The sequence below is a fragment of the Mustela putorius genome, unplaced genomic scaffold (genome assembly GCF_011764305.1).
Source record: "Mustela putorius furo isolate JIRA1106 unplaced genomic scaffold, ASM1176430v1.1 tig00000193_pilon_pilon_pilon, whole genome shotgun sequence".
Lineage (NCBI taxonomy): Eukaryota > Metazoa > Chordata > Mammalia > Carnivora > Mustelidae > Mustela > Mustela putorius.
Genome location: NW_025421309.1, coordinates 1,090,227 through 1,107,180, shown reverse-complemented (window position 1 = coordinate 1,107,180; position 16,954 = coordinate 1,090,227). Strand labels below are relative to the sequence as shown.

Below are 16,954 nucleotides of genomic sequence, written 5' to 3'. Positions count from 1 at the left end.
GGTCGGGGAAGACGGCCTTGTATGTGATTCATTAGAATTTAAACTGAGTGAGCTAGGGCTGGTAAGAGCCACACAGGACAGTGAGGGCCTGGAGGGAGGGCCAGTTTCCCTGCCTTCTAATGAGACAGTCATGTATTTGTTCGCTGGTTCTTTCAATGGGTAACTAACAACTGAAATCCATGCCTTCCCCTAGGAGTGCCTTCAGAGCAGAAACTCAGGTATGTTTGCTGGAAACCAGTGCCCATAGGTCCCTGCTGGTGGGAGTGTGTCCTAGGTGTGCAGTTTTTGGCTTTGTTGGTTTGTTTTTGTGGTTGTGTTCAAGCTTTGCCACCTCCCTTCCCCGATTACAAACAGAATACAGTAGTTCCAGGTGGGAAACGCAGGGAACAGAAAAGCAGGGAAAAGAACCACCAACCATCACTCCGCAGGTCAGAGAGCTCTCTGCCCCCCTTCCAGGATTTCTTCCCTCCTCCTGGTGTTTCCTCCTCTAGGGGTACAATCTCACTGGCTGTTCCTTTCAGCACCTCTTGTACTCTCTCTCCCAAAGTGAAAAGCTGGACGAGGAGGTAGCTTCTTCCATTCAGGCACCCATGTTTCCAGGGAGCTTAAGTTGAACCCTGGTGACTGGAAATAGAAGGTAGAGAAAAGAAAAAAGTCAAGTATTCCCCATCCTGATGATCTCCAGGGGGAAACTAGTTTGAGGTTCTGGAAGGGTTCAAGGAAGGGAAAGCTTCAGGGTCTGGTATAAAGTTCAACCTTGGCTCTGTCGCCCTCCACCCCCTACTTTGTGACCTTGGGCATGGCATTCCCTCTCCCTGCCTCAGCTCCTCATCTGGAAAATGCTCACAGGATTCAATGGGACAATGTTTGTGAAGTATGCACGGGGTTGGGTACACAGTAGGTACTTAATAAGCAGTAGATCCCCTACAGCTCCCTTCCTTGGCTTGTTCTTTTTCCCCCACCCCCCGCACCCACTTCACCCATCACTTTCCCATTTATATCAATCATCCACTGATCCCTTAGAACAACAGTACAAGGCTGGTGGCAGTGGGTCCCTATTTTACAGATGATAAAACTGGGACTCAAAGGTGAAGGGCCTTTCCGAAGATCACACAGCTGGGAGGCGGCAGAGCCAAGCTTCCAGGCCAGCTTCTCCAGACTGCAGGGGTTCCACTGTGCCTGTGTGGTCCCTCCAGTGATCGCCAACATTTGCATTCCTCTGAACTGGTTCTTAACTTTCAACATGGCAATTTTGATAGGGATTAGGGAAAAGTAAGTGCAATGAATTCCTCCAAATTGACAAACATCCGAGATTATGTTAGATGTGGATGTACCACCCTGGGTTGCTGAGTGGTATCTAAGTAGGACAGGTGGGTTAGATACATTTATCACAACAGCCCCAGCAGGAAGCAAGATACATAGCTACTTTCAAGGAGCATCCCAGCTGGGAGATGGGAAAAGTACAAATAAACAGGTTAACTGATGATCTCTCAGTGTGACCAATGCCAGGAGGAAGACAGGTTACAGGAGAAGGGGCCCCTGAGGGAATCTATTTTAGAATGAGGTGGTCAGGTCACTGGAGAGCTCTCAGAAGAGGCAACTTTCAGATTAGACTTGAGCAGGCCAACAGAACTTTCTGCCATGATGGAATGTTCTAGAACTGTGCTGTCCAGTATGGTAGCCTTTAGTCACCTGTGACTATGGAGATTGACCTGTGGCTAGTGTGACGGAAGAAGTGAACTTAAAAATTTAATTTTAATTACTTGAAATTTAAGTAGCATCATGGGTCTGCTGGCTATTACATCAGCACAGCTCACTGTCTTCCACCACCATTTTTAGGGGTCTTTGCTGGTTTGTGCTTAAACCATAGCTTTTCTGAGCTGGTGAATTTATGAAGGCAAAAGATCCTTAACTAAGTAAGGGCCTATCTTTGCATGACAGCAAGCCAAAATATTAAATGAGTTTTCTGCCTTTGTATCTTCATTATGTAGAAACTTAGCACTATAGGTAAATCATTTATCATGCCTTATCCAAGGACTGGGGGGAAGGGGGGACAGAGAGATCTTGGTTTTTTATAAATTCTGGGGTGGTGGGAGATGCAAAGGGCTGTAGGAGGTCACAAAGAAGACACTGAGCTGTGTGACCTTGGGTGGGACCCTTACCCTCTCTGAACCTCTACTTTCTCATCTCCAGCATAAGGAGGCTGGAGCAGCCCTCTGAAGTGTGACACAAATCTCATTGGGCCTACGGTTATTTTGCCCCAATCGATGTGCTTTTCAGAGTCCGGAATTGAGGATTTTGGCACCAAGGACAACTCAGGTAGTTCTGCTGGTGCCTCCCAAGATACTGGCATTTCTGTGAGGAATGTTGCAGGCTCCAGCAGGGTCCCCATATGAGGGGCCTCTGATGAAGGAGACCAGCATGGGTTCATTGTTCCTAATGACCTGGGATGAGAATCCCATGGGGCGGTATCTTCAGGGAATCAAGGCTTAGACCCTTGTCTTGGTGCTGTCTCTGGTGGTTGGTTGGATGAAAAAGTTGCTGTCATAACCTGTGTGTTCTTGCCTGTTGGAAGCAGTGATATCAGAACGAAGGTGAGGGTTTCATCATCCTCTTGTAGAGTTTTTGCCTCTGATGTTTTTGCATCTTTGGGACCCTCAGTAGCCTGGTGTTTGGCAGCCCCCACCTTGACCCTTTTGCTCATATCCATTGGTAGTGTCTTGGGTCAACTCTGAAGAAATAAATGTTCAGTGGGGCCTCCCAATCCCCCCCAAACCCTCTAGAGTGTTGCTTTGTGGAGAGCCACTGCTTGGCTCTTCTTCTTATACAGGATGGAAATGCCTCTTCCCTGGGGCCCACAGGTCAAAAGCCCAGGCCACTTTCAGACGTGGGCAGGTAACTTGCAATCATCTGGAGGATTGAGGACATGAAGCCTGACATAGAAGACCAATGTGATGATAAAGTATCCCTGTTAGAATCCCGAAAGCTCCCTGTATTATTATTTTTTTCTGATTAGCTGCTAAATAACCTGCACTCTTGGGCACATCCCCTAACTTTTGGAGGCTCAGTTTTTGCAATATGGTGGCTGGGAGTTTCAACTAGTTCTTGCAGCCCTTCCTTTGTCACAGACAAAGCTGAGACCTGGGCAGGGGGTTATTTCCAGGGTCTGCACTCATGTGGAAGCCACAGCAAAGCAGTGGTAGATGTATGTCTCTGGATTCTCCTGCTGTAGGCAGGTTCTACAGAGCCACTTGGTCTCCATGTCACCTCAAGGTCACCTTGTGGTCCATGCTGCTTCCTGCCAGGCCACGAGCCAGGCAGCTGGATAGAAAAAGTGCCTGTTTACTTCTCTGGCTTGGAGGGAGCTCTTTTTGAATGATCTTCAACAGGGCCTTTGTTTTCCCCCTGTGCCCTCACGTTTCCAGAATACTCACACTTACATCCCCATTCTGGGCCTTTGTGTCTGCTGTTCCCTCTGAACTGAGATGCTCACTTTCTCTTCATGCCCTTAAACCTCCCCCTAGGGCCTGTGTCCAGGTGTGTGGCCTGTATGGTCAGCTCTGCTATCACCCTCTTGAAATTCTTAATAACTTTCAAACAAGGGCCTCCACATTTTCATTTTGCACTGGGGTCCACACATTCTGTAGCCCATCCTGCCTGCCCTTCAAAGTCACCTCCTCTGAAGGGCCTTCCCTGTCCTTTTCCATCTTTATTTTTTAAAATTTCTATTATTTTTAAAATATTTTATTTATTTGAGAGAGAGAATGAAAGAGTGGGCACATGAGTAGGGGGAGGGATAGAGGGAGAGGGAGAAGCAGACTCCCGACTAAGCTGGGAGCCCGACGCGGGGCTTGATCCCAGGACCCTGAGATCATGACCCAAGCCAAAGGCAGACACTCAACTGACTGAGCCACACAGGTCCCCCCGTGCCATCTTTAAAGTATCCCCCACATGGCCCTGTTTCTTGATTGATTGCTCTGGTGTGTTTTCACAATACTTAATCACTCCTGGAGATTGTGTCTTAAATTTTCTTATGTATTGACTTGGTTGTTACCTATCTCCTACACTGGCTGGCAAACTCTGTGAAAATGGGGACCATATGGGTCTCTGCTTTTCCCCACCTCCTAATCTAGTGTGGGTTCATGGTAGATACTGCATAAATAAATGCATGAAGCAGTGAGCAACCCAGGCTTGCCAAAGACACAATTCTGCATTCCTGGGGGGGGGGTGCAAAACTTTACGAATGATCTAGGAATGAATGAACAGATGTATGTATGTATGTATGAACAAATGAATGAATGGATGAATGAACAAATGGATGCATCAATGGATGGATGAAGGAAGGAAGGAAAGAAGGAACAGGTAGATGAATGGGTGGATGGATGCACAAATGAATGGGTGCATGGAAGAATAGATGAATGGATATGGATGAATGCACAAATGAATAGATGGATGAATGAATGAGTGGATGGATGGATAGGTGGGTGAATGGATGGATGGATAGGCATTTTATTGTTGCTTTTTGGCAGCAGTAGCATTTTTGTTTTCATCAAACTCTTTCTGATTCAGTCTTGTGATTTTGTAGACTAGTTTTGTGGTTAAACCCTAATTTTTCTTTAGCATTTTATATGGTTATACAATCTCCCTATTCCATCTTCCCAGGTGGTGAGGGCAGGCTGTATGGACCCAAAGACTGTATTGTCTGTCGAAGTAGGCTTCTCGTCTCTTTCTTTTTGGGTTTGTCTCAGGCCAGGGGTTGGGATCAGCTCTTCCTTAGACTTGGAGATAAATCTGGTGAGACCATTACATGTGTCAGAATAGTTGCTCACATATTGTGAAACGAAGGTTACAGGGTAATCCCACTTTGATCAACAAGGGGCAATGTGGATTGGTCTGGGTCAACAAGGGGCACAATGGGTCTAGGATAAGATACCGGTTCAGAGCCATCTCCTACTAGTTTGTTACTCTAATAGTTCTACCCTGTGGGGTGCATGTGTGAACTGAATGGAGTGGGACAGGTTTAGGACCAATCAACTGTAGTCCTGAAATTTGAAGTTATGACCCTGAAATTTGAAGTTTGTCAGTTGGCCATGAACTCATTTAGAAGAAAAATCCAGCTTGAATAGATGTGTAGTTCTTTGGAGTCTTTGTTTATCCTGTTTTGTGTGAATATTCATGCCTTCTGCTGCAGAAATAGTGACATGAAAATGTAAAACATAAAGCTTTACCATCCCCCCCGCAAAAGTTCTCAAACTCCAAAGCATTCTGGTCCTGAGAGTTTTGCATTTCAGATAAGGGATTGTGGGTAATATAATGTGCTTACAATGTTCCTGTCAATTAGTAGGCACAGAAAATGCTTGTGCTTAATAAATGGGTTTGTGTATGTGTTGCTGGAAAGTCTATAAGGAATGTGTCAAAATAGTTAGCAATCATTGTCTTTATATGGTGCAGTTATAAGTCATTCAAAGTTTCTTCTGCATTTTCTAACTTCCTGCTGTAAATACTTGTTATAACGAGTATTAATAATGTTTACTAATAAAACATTATAAAAAATCTTGGAGGGGTGTAAGCCAGTCATCTCACTTCCTAGATAAGAAGCTGACACCCAGAGCGGTTCAGGGGTCTATCAGGGGTCTATCAGGGGTCTATCAGGGATCATTCCAGCGGGACGATCATAGCTCCTGAGGGCCATTGGAACCCAGACCCTCAGAAGGTACAGATAAGAAACTGGTCTGCAAACTCCCACTGTTAACTCCTAGCCTGGGCTCCAGGAAAGGTGTCTCCATCCTCGTCCTAACCTGTTCTTAGCATTAGTGAGAAGAGTCAGGAGACAGGGCAGTCATTAAGCTGTGTGACCTTGGGGATGTCACCTATCCTGGCAGGGGGCTGGACTGGGATGCTTTGAAGCCCTTGGTGGCCCTAGCAGACTTTGCTTTCGTTTCTTCATGTGTGGAAGGGTACATGAGGGGCTGGGATCAAGTTTGTTCATTTAGAACCATTTTCTCCTTGGCTGGTGTGGGTACCAGGTAAGCCTAAGGACAAGGTCAAGATGAAACAGTCAAGCGGAGAAGCTAATGTTGGTCCCATCCCTTCATTGGCTTGAAAGCATTTACTGTAGCCCTGCTGGGTGCCAGGCTCTGTGATAGCACTGTGGATGCACAGACGGTGGGACTGGCCTTCTGCCCCAGGGAAGGCCCTCGGAGGAGCCTCAGAGGCCACAAGCCCAGAACACTTCCCATTGTAGGTGGAGAGAGTGGCCAGCTGTGGGCTGGCATGCGGACTCCTCCAGTCAGCTGTCAGGTGGCCTGGGCTGAGCTTTTCCCTTTCTGGGCCTCACCATCCTCCAGAACGAGGTCACAGTAGGTGCCTACCTCACAGGGCTGCTGTCAGGCTTACTTGAGTGGCTGGGAGCCCCGCACTTCAAGCCGTGCCTCAGCGTCATCTCCATCATTCAATGCAAAGCACAGGTGTCCTACCCGGGACCCACGGTCCCATCACAGACCAGCCCCACAACCTCTCTCAGCTGCAGTTTCCTTCTCTGTCGAGATGGGATAATGCTGGGGTCTACCTCACAAGTGTGCTGAGATCACAGGAGAGGAAGTAGCAGGGGCAGACGGCCCAGGGGCAGCCTCGGGCACTGTCACTGGAATGGGCATCTTCCAGAGCTCTTCCCTGTGGCCATGGAGCTTCCCAAGCCCCGCCCAGCATATGGCTTTAAGGTATAGCAACCTGTGTCCACAGAGGAGGAAGTGGAAGGAGGCAGGTGAAGTGATCCTGACAAATGGATGAAATACACGGGACCTTCCCTGGCTCCCTCTTTCCCTCCCTGCAACTGCTCGCTTCCATGCCTTGAGTGTTGAGTTTAAGAGACCTTTTGCCAGGCAGAACTCAGATTCCGAGGAGGCATAGTGAAGAAACAGCAGGTGAGCACGCTTACCCCTAGGACTTCGCTTCACCCTTCTGTCCCAAGTTGCATCCTGGGGCAGCTTGCAGTGGCACCCCCAGGTGCTTCCTGCTCGTCATCACCCTCTGCACCTCTCCCCTGCTCCAAGTAACAAGCAGGCCAGAAAATTTTTAATGGCCTATAAATATTTTTATCTGTCCCTCGATGAAATCTTATGAATCTTTTGATCGTGTTTTAATTTATTCTTTCCTTTATTGAAGTAAGGAAGGGCTGGCAGAAGCCCCATTTCCAAAACTCTTTAGCTCCTAAGGTGTTTTCTGGGAGTTTAAGGGAAAGGGGGAAGATCCCCTGTTTTTGCATTGTTTCATTTGTGGACTAGATGTTGAGTTTCTAAAGAGGCTGCCATTCATGCAGGGAGCGGAGCGCCCGAACATCCCTTTCTGTCTCAAGTATCTGTATCCTGCTTTAGAAAAATCTGTCACTTCTCCTCTATGCTTCATGTAACACTTCCCCCATCACATATCAAGAGGGATTGTTTTATTTTTCTTTGAACGAATGAATGCACTCTATAGGTGGATGGTGTCACAGAGAAGTGGAGAGAAGGGGTTTGCTCAAGGTCACACAGAGTGTAGGGACAGGCTTGAGGCCACTCACAGCTCAGGCCTTTATACTGTGAGGCTAGCCACTAGCAAGTGCACTCTTTTGGCTTGTGTGTTTTGCCGCTGACCTGGGTTTTCCCTCTGCAATACCAGCTAGTTAAATTTAGCCTCTGAGGAGTCTGATCAGAAGGCCTTATAGCACGAGACTGCCTCTCCAGCCAAGTTGGAGTGTGTCATTGAAATCACAGTGACGGATGTTTAAAGGGGATGTTTATTAAAGGCGATGTTGTGTGTAGGTGTGCACATTACTCTTTCCTTCCCATCTTCTATATCTTACAATGAAAGCAGAGAAAAATCCAAGTCATGACCGCCCTGATGACATGCAAAGCGCAGGTATGGAAGTGAAATGCCTTTTTTGAGAAGTGAGGCGTGGCGGGATGTCTCCAAGGCTGTATTAGTGGAGAATTAGCATAACCATAGTGTTCAACAGGCATTGGGGTTTTGTCCATAGAGAATAAAAATCCAGAGCAATGCGAGTACGCCAGTGAGAGTTCTCTCCCATTTGATCCTTGGGATGGGATAGAGGTGTTTTGAAATATTTTCATTTTCTGGTTTTAACTGTTTTCCCTATTTTGAGGTGATTATATTTAAATTTGGGTCATTTAGAAGATGAAATTGGGGGAGGTTTGGAACTTTAAAAAGTAAATCAGCCTATGGGGTTGGTTTTTTGGGGGAGGGAGTGAAGACAAGGCCATGAAGAACCTGCGAGAAACTCTGAAGAACGGAGAATTGTTTTCATCTGTTTAATTTATTTTTTAAATCCTTCTGTTGAAAAAGTTACTATAAGGTTAGAACACAGCTAACTGGTGCCCTCAAGATGGGCCGCTTTTCCAATTCCTAAGGGTAATTCACATTGTGGCCACACAGAGTGGGACTCCTGGAGGTGTGGCCCCAGCTGTGCCTCTCCATGGGGATTCATTTGCAAACATTTCCATTATTTTTTGGTCTTTGTTGGCTATGAACATAGGCTGCATTTATTATTATGGAATATTTTCTAGGCAGTGTTTTCAATCCCTTTTATTTGTTATAACTCCTTGCAGAAGCATTCATTCATTCAACCTAGAATGGTTTGCCTGGGTTCAAGGCTCAGCTCTGTCACCTTTGGTGAAGCATACATCCCTGGGTCACATTTCCTTATCTGCTTTAGGGAAATAAAAACAAAAGGACCTCTCTGAAAGAAGACAAAGGCACAAAAAGAGCCCTCAGCATGTGTGAGTCTTAACCAGAAAGATGCTTATTCTTTAAGGATGTTCTTATTTTGAGTGTGGTTGACACACAATGTTACATTCATTTCGGGTGTATGACATATTTGGGCATATCTGTACCTTATGGGGCACTCGCTGCGAGTGTAGCTACCAGCTGTCACCATACATCACCACCATGGCAGCGGTGACTGGATTCCCTGTGCTGTGCCTTTTTATTCCCGTGACTTATTCATTCGGTAACTGGAAGTCAGAAAGAAACCTATTTAGGGTCAGTCACAGGGCAGCTGGCGTCTTTTCCTGTCTCCAAAGAGCTGCCTTTACCAGGTGACCCAGGTGGTCCAAAGTGCATGTTAGGAGCTCGCTCTGGGGCCAGGAGGGCCTGGAGCAAACATGTCCCCGGGAGTAGTGGTGAAAGAATAAGCAAAAACAGGAACTTGGAAGCCAGAAGTTAACATACCGTGGGGGGACTTTTACCAGGCACTCTGCTGACATCTGGCTCATATTTTAAATAAACCTCATTTTCTACCACTTCTCTATTTGGGTGTATTCAAGCACATTAAAGGCCTGCTAGTTTTTCCCCAGTTGCCAGTATGTAGGGGGGACTACCATCCTGGAACCCCTTCTTCCCGCTCAGGAAGGTAGCCAAGAGGGCTTTTCTAAGTCTCTGGCCACCTGCGCCTGGTGCCCAAGGTCAACGGCCGCTTGGTGATTGGCCGGTCCGGGGGGCGGGGCCTGGTTCTGTCAGGGTCAGGAGGAGGGGCCAGGTGAGGGGGCGGGGACCCTTCTGGGAGGAGGTGTCCATTTGGGGAGCGGGGCGTGGATGGGCACGGCTGTCCCAGACCCTTGCGCGCAGGACTGTTTTCGGGATGGAGGAAGCGCTGCGCTTGGTTGGATACCTACAGGCTGCAGCACCACCTGGCGCCAGCGGCTCTCGGACCACACCTCTGCCTCCCTGTCTCGACCTGGCTGACCTGCTGGGCCCCGGGACAAGGGTCTGCTCAGGAGGTTAAGGAGGGAAGTTCTGTATCCCGGCAGGAGCCAGGTGGGATTGGCCAGCGGGCATGTCAATATGAACCCTGCCAAGTACAAGGTTTGTTTCCCTGATCGCAAAGTAAAGTAAGTAAATCTGCAATTTTAATGACGATTATCTTTTGCCAACTTATGCAGCGTGTTCCCCTGCCCCCAGTAAAGACAAGTTCTGCGTTCCCTTAGTACCACCTCCTCTTCTCCGCCCCCATCAAAGAAATGCAGGCTTCAGTTCTGCCGCTGGGTAGATGGAGCTCGCCTTGCAAGCGCGAGCTGACCTTGGTGGTTGGAGGGGAGGCAGGATTGGCCGGATTTGTCTGTGATGTTGATTGGAGGGGCCTTCAGGAACACGCAGGTGGATAGGCTGGCAGGGGCCACGCTTACCTCCTCCTCCTCCCCTTAGCCTTGATAAAGCCTTGACAGTTGCGGAAGGCAAGCCTTTTTTGAAGTGATTATGAATCCCAGGGCATGTCAAGGGCCACCTGAGCAGGCATTGCATTTAAGGTTATTTAATGACCAATGTGTAGGCATTTCTGTGCCCTAGCGCTTCCTGGCCCCACCTGCTTGATTTCTTGTCTTCATTTTATGGCATTAAAAAAAATTATCAAAATAATGTTATGTTTGTTGTTGAGAAGTCAGAAAATTCTAGATAAGCCGAAAAGAGGAACAAAACTCACCCGTAACCACCTCCCCCAACTCACCACAGCCGATCCCATGATCTTTATTAACAGTTGCTGGATACTTCCTGAGCTCATAAGCGTGTCAGGGAATTGAGGTCCCTTGGAGCGAGAAATACGGTTATTTAGATCCAAAGATGGGAGGTCCAGAGAGGGCAAGAGATATGCCTCAGATATTTAGCCAGCCATCCAGGAGGGAGACTGACCTTCTAGTTTCCTGGTCCTTCTGCAAAGGAGAATAATGGAGCCTTCAGGGGGACCCTTCTTGGATTGCTCAGGGTGTGTCTGAGCAAAGAACCTGCAGAGGGGCAGGGATCAGGTATGGATCATGGTCTTTCTTGTGCACTAAGTTTTTGGTGGAGCATGGTAGTCCTGTTTCTTGTACTTTCCAAGCCCTGACCTAACTTCTCTGGCAAAACCCTTCAAACCCTATTGTTACCCAAAGCGGGCCATGTGGTCCACAAAGGACACATTCCTCACCCCCACCCTCAATCTGTAAGGCTATTTACACAAAAGTTTAACATATAAATCTTGAATCGCACTTTATTGTACACTTTAGTCCCAAAGATGACTACACAAACCACTTTAATCTGAAAGCATAAACCTTCAGTAATTGAAATTGTCTCATTATAAGTGGTTTCACCGCTCTGGAAATTCTGCTCAGAACCAAGGCCAGCTGCCATGTTGAAATGTTGGTTGGTGAGCTATGGGTGGTTCTCACCCCCACCTGCACATTTGAATTCCCGGGGAGGGGGGCGGGCATTTGAAGAAGTAGATACCTGGGTGTGCTCCCTTCGCTTCCAACAATCCTTCCATCCTAGGCATGCTGATGAATTAGTCCAGGTGCGGCCTGGCCACCAGCATTTTTAAAATCTTTCATGCTGGAGGGTAGAGTCAAGGCTGAAAATCACTGCTTAACTCAGAGTTGGCAAACTATTTTGTCCAGGGCCAAATGGCTTTGAGACCATGTGGTCTTTGTCACATCTACTCAGCTCTGCCATTTACTGCCCCAGCAGCCACAGAGAATACATCATTGAATGGGTGCAATGGGATTCCAATCACACTTAATTTATAGAAGTACGAAATTCACGTAATTTTCACATGTCACGCAGTAAGATTCTTTCAACCATTTAAAAATGTAAGAGCTATGATCAGCCTGTGGGAGGTCCAAAGCAGGTGGCAGCCTGAATTTGGGCTTTGGACCCGAGCTTAATGACTCCTGGTCTAGCCAAGATGGCCGTCTCGGGAAGCGCTGAGGGGGCAGGTAGCCTAAGAAATCTCCCATTGGTTCCATTGGTTCCATTTGTCTAGGAGCCCAAAAATGAATTCAAAGTCAGCAGCCTTGACTAAGCTCTACAGTGTCCTTTCTTCCTTACTTGCTTAGTGATAATAGTGAGGACTTTACGTCCATCAGGCCTCAGCAGCTGCCATCCCTGTTTTATAAATGAGAAGGGAGGGCCAGGGGAGGGATGGAAGGGCTAGTTAATGTCAAGGCCTCAGCCTGATGGCTCCATACTGGGGCTCTTAATCATGGCTCCCCTGCAGAGAGGCACCTCAGCTAAAGCTCTTTACTGCACAGAATGCCCCGTGCTGAACGCTGGTCACACGCTTTCTGAGGCAGACGCTATTAATGTTGTCAATATTGCCATTCTGTGAGGGAACTGAGGCAGCTTCCTCAAGATTGTGTAGGTCTTCAGAAGTAGAGTCTGTGTTCAAAGCCTGGGGGGACGGCTCTAACCTATCAGGGTTTCTGTTGACATTTGGGGCCTTGTGCTGCTTTGTGGTGGGGGCTGTCCGGAGCATTCTAGAATATTGAACAGCATTCCTGGCTTCTTCCTTCTAGATGCCAGTAGCATCCCCCTCAACCTCCCACCCCCTGCTTAGTTGGAAACCCAAAAAATGTCTGCAGACATGGGCCATATGTCTCTTGGGGAACAAAGCTGGCCTCAGCCGAGAGCCCTGCAGCCCCACAGATTGCCTCCCCGATGTAGGTGCTTGTTTTTTGATGTCTAGACTGTAAAGTCACTCCCATTTATCTCAATGATCTTTCTGCCTCAACCTTAGACTTGGGGTAGGGTGGGGTGGGGGATGAGGAGGTGGGCGGTCGGAGTTAGATTGGAAGCCCAGCATAACCTATACAGCTGTGTGACTTAAGGTCATTGAGCCTCTCTGGCCCTCAGTTTCTTCCTCGTGAGCAGGGAATGGCAGCCCTCCATGCACAGGGATGTGGGGATTCAGCATGAAGCCCCCTGTACCTGATGCACAGTGACACTCAAGAATGTTTATTCCTTCCCTCCTGGTGTTTCTGCCTCGGCTTGTGCCTGAGCAGCTGACTGTGCTCAGCGCTGGGCTGACAGCTCTGCTGTGTAGTGGATTGCACATGAAGCCATTTCCAAAGTCATCCTGGAATAGTTTGTCCTCTGCCCACCTTGGAACAAATGCCGGCCAAAGGTCAGCCCTCCAGAGCCAATGCTGATTGGCTTCTAGCTTTGTCAAAAACAAATAAAAATAGCCAGTAGCCTGGAGACTGGGTCTGAAACAGGGCACACACTGTGTGTTCACCCACCTAGTTAGTTATGATGGGCTTGTGACCCACCTGAAGAAGGGGTTCTCTCATCAGTTTTGTAATCAAAATGGCGGCTGAGAATGGTTTTTCCAGGCTATGAAATAGTGGTTTTCTCCTGGTTAACTTTTCTTTGCTGTGCTTTAGGCCAGGTTGTTAGAGTTTTAAAGATTTTATTTATTTATTTGAGAGAGAGGCAGTGAGAGAGAGCATGAGTGAGGAGAAGGTCAGAGGGAGAAGCAGCCTCCCTGTGAGCTGGGAGCCCGATTTGGGACTCGATTCCGGGACTCCAGAGTCATGACCTGAGCCGAAAGCAGTCGTCCAACCAACTGAGCCACCCAGGTGTCCCAAGGTTGCTAGAGTTTTAATGTTTGTGTTGGAAGTGGGATGTCTGAGACCATCTGAAGCCAAAAGATCAAGCCAGCCAGTTGGGGAAGGCTGTAAACAGAGTGGATGGTTGGTGAGGAGACCCTGGCCAGAGGAGAGGCTGATGCATTTCCTGGTGAACTTGGGAGATCAGCAGCCCCTGATCCTTTCAGTTTCACTGCACTGAAATATGATAATAGAGTTCACTGGTACCAAAAGCCATCTTTTACTTTCTATGTGTTATTTAACCTATACAGCATAGTGAGGTATGTGTTACTATCCTCATCGTACAGCTAGAAATGCTGAGCACCTTGCCCAACAGATGCCAAAATGGCCAGAGGTTTGGCCTCCCTATTAAAAAATTCATAGCTTTCTTCTTATTGAAAATAATATATCATTAGGACACCTCAGTGGCTCAGATGGTTAAGCGTCTGCCTTCAGCTCAGGTCATGATCTCAGGGTCCTGGGATCCAGCCCCCATGGGGCTCCCTGCTCAGAAGGGAGTCTGCTTCCCCCTCTCCCTCTGCCCCCACAACACCCACTTGTGTTCTCTTTCTCTCTCTCAAATAAATATAATCTTTAAAAGAATAACATATCGTTGCAAGAAACTTAAAAAATATAGATGGAGAAGAGAACGGAAACCACCAGTAACTCCACCACCTGAGATGGTTGCCATTAACATTTTGGCGTCTGTTTTCTGAGATCAGGAGCCTGCAGATTAGGGCCTTCTGGCCACATCTGCCTGTTTCTGTAAAGAAATAAAGTCACTAAGAATAAACTGAGCTACTTGCTGGTTGATGGGATGTAATTATGATAAAAGCACTGTTCTCATTTGCAAGATGATACTGACTTTCCAAAGTACTTTTCTAAGATCTTGTTTCAGCAGTTCCGTCCTAGGAAGTCTTAGGAGAAAATGTGCTCACCGTTTGTGGTAGGTAGTGAGTTTATCTTAGGCTGGAGATCCTTTGTTCATCTGTCTGTTCATTCATTCAGGCCCTATGGCTAAACCCAGTTGAGTGGAGAAAGTCTTCATTGAAAACATACCCTCTTGTGTCCTGGAAACACATTGTTCATTTCTCTTTTTGTTCCCCTGGCCCAGAGCTCTGTGTTTTCCTTTGTGATGGGCAGATCCTTTGGCAGCTCACCCTGGGGAGTGGGGCAGATGGCAGGTTTGTCAGAGGCTTTCCCATACGGAACTTGTACTAGACACGAACACTTGGCATAGCAGGAAATGCCCACACCCGGCATTTCCTGGTGTGGTAGAAACAGCCCCAGGCCTGCTGATGTGCTCTGTGACCCCTTTGCCTGTCTGGGCCTCCATTTGCCCATCTATAAAATGGAATTTTTATTTCCTAACTCTGTATTTGCTTCCAATTTTCCTGGGTTTTGCTCAGATGATAGATGGAGGCATATCCATCCTTGCCCCCTCAATAGCCACTGGACACATGTGGGTGGTTAACTGCTAGCCTAATTCTTGATAGATAGTTCTCAGCTTAGTGCCTTATCACTACCTTAAGAAAGTGGACTGAGGGGCACCTGCCAGGGTGGCACAGTCGGTTGGGTTTCCAACTCTTGGTTTTGGCTGGGGTTGTGATCTCAGGGTCATGGGATCAAGCGTGCATTGGGCTCTATGCTCGGCACGAAGTCTGCTTAAGACTCTCTCCTGCTGCCCCACTCCGTGCTTTCTCTCTCTCAAATAAATAAATCTTGAAAGGAAAAGAAAAAAGAGAAAGTGGACTGAATGTGCATGCCTGATCCTCTTCCTGTCAATGTCCCGCCAAACAACAGCAAAGAGATTTTTTTTTTTTTTTTTAAAGTTAGATGAAACCCATCAAGCCTGGCAGAACAGTGGGGAAGATTAGCAACAGCATTTTAGAGGCCAGAAGCAAATGGACAAGCAGTAACTGGCTTAGTAGAACCAAGAGGGCTGAGTCCTAAAGCAGCAGTGGGGACAGCTGAGAACATGGATCTGTACTCTGAAAGGCGTGGGGGCTGGCAGAGTCAGGTACCTCTGTACCTGGGGGGAAGGGGAGGTACCAAAATGAGAAGAACTGGGTAAAAGATGCCCAGATCTTCTTGCCTGCCCACTTGTACCCCAACAGAAAATGGGTGATTCATTCCCTGGAGAGGGAAAAACAGAGGGTCTTGGGACTGGGCATTGATGGGCATAGCGGAGGCATATGAGGTCTGTATCCCAAACAGGGATCAGGGTCTGTGTAGGGGCTGAATTCTGAAATCTTCCCTGTCCTCCACCCTCATACCTGTCCCACCACTTCTCCCACCACCCCTTCCCCTACCACCCCTTCCCCAGCTCCTGGCCATTTGAGAATTGGACCGCTGAAGGAAGAAAACTCTAGTGTACTTGGGGTTCCCCGGTATAAAGCAGCCCCCCTTCCCCTATCTTGAGCATTGAGCTCAGCATCCACTGGCCCCATCTCAGTACCTTCTATCAGCCCTTTAGTTTTTGCTCTTGGTCACGAGGAAGTGACTGAGGTCTGAGTACTGTTTCTAGTATGGAGAGGAGATCCCAAAAAAACAGAGGAACACAGGAGACTTGGAAGAAACAGAAACCATGCCAGGAGAAGAGAACTTGAAAAAGCAGCCATTAATACCCCTTTTCAAGCCAGGGAGGGGGTTGTATAGTTAGGAATAGGTTTCACAACAAGGAAACTTTGCAACCCAGTAACAAGCTCTTGGGTATTAAAAAATGCAGCACCAGGTTAGGAGAGAAGACTGAAGGAATTAGCCCAGAAAGCAAAAGACAAATGATAGGAAATAGGAGAGGGGGGAAAAAGACAGAAACTTGGTGGCCAGTTTTAAGAATTTCAACATCCAGGGGTGCCTGGGTGGCTCAGTTATGCCTCTGCCTGGTTATGCCTCTGCCTTCGGCTAAGTTCATGATCTCAGGGTCCTGAGATTGAGCCCCACATCGGGCTCTCTGCTCAGCAGAGAGCCTGCTTCCCCCCCACCCCCGTCTTCTGCTCTGCCTACTTGTGATCTCTCTCTCACTCTGTCAAATAAATAAATAAAATCTTAAAAAAAAGAATTTCAACATCCAAATAATAAGGCTTCTGGAAAGAATAGAGGAAAACTATGCAGGAAAATCATTTGAAATACTTGAAGACAAATTCCAGGATATGAGTTTCCACATTGAAGGAGTCTGGAGATCCACAGCCCTGCTAGATGGAAGGAGGCACATACCTGAGTGCATCCCTGGGAAACTGTAGACTATGGAAGACAGAGACAAGATCCTATAAGCTTCTGGATACAGAAAAACAGGTCACCTGTGAAGAATCAAGATATCAGAACAGCTGTGATTCTAGCCATACACATTGGAAGCCATGACACAATGGCACAAGGTTTCCAAAACTCTGAAGGAAAAGGTTTTCCATTATAGAATTCCATACATAGCCAAATGATAGGGTCAAACATGAGATCAGAAGAAAGACAGTTTGAGAACTTGCAAGACTATGAATCATGTACTACCCCTATCCCTCACTCCTAAATATCTTTTCTTAGAAAGCTACTGAAGGATGCCTTCCACTGAAACAAGA

General features: G+C 47.4%; 1 protein-coding gene across 5 annotated transcripts in view; it reads left to right on the top strand.

Moving 5' to 3' along the window:
• The window catches only part of ACACB (acetyl-CoA carboxylase beta), a 122,094-nt gene that overhangs the window by 22,826 nt on the left and 82,314 nt on the right, over positions 1-16,954 (top strand). The window contains exon 1 of one of the 5 annotated variants that reach the window (XM_004779106.3): positions 6,380-6,719. The exons of 2 other annotated variants lie outside the window; for them this stretch is intronic. In XM_004779106.3, the coding sequence (XP_004779163.1) occupies positions 6,649-6,719 (71 nt within the window). In that variant the 5' untranslated portion in view covers positions 6,380-6,648. Of the gene's footprint in view, positions 1-6,379; positions 6,720-9,575; positions 9,885-16,954 lie in introns of those variants that run through there. 2 more of the 5 variants (XM_004779108.3, XM_004779107.3) reach the window with 2 other exon arrangements.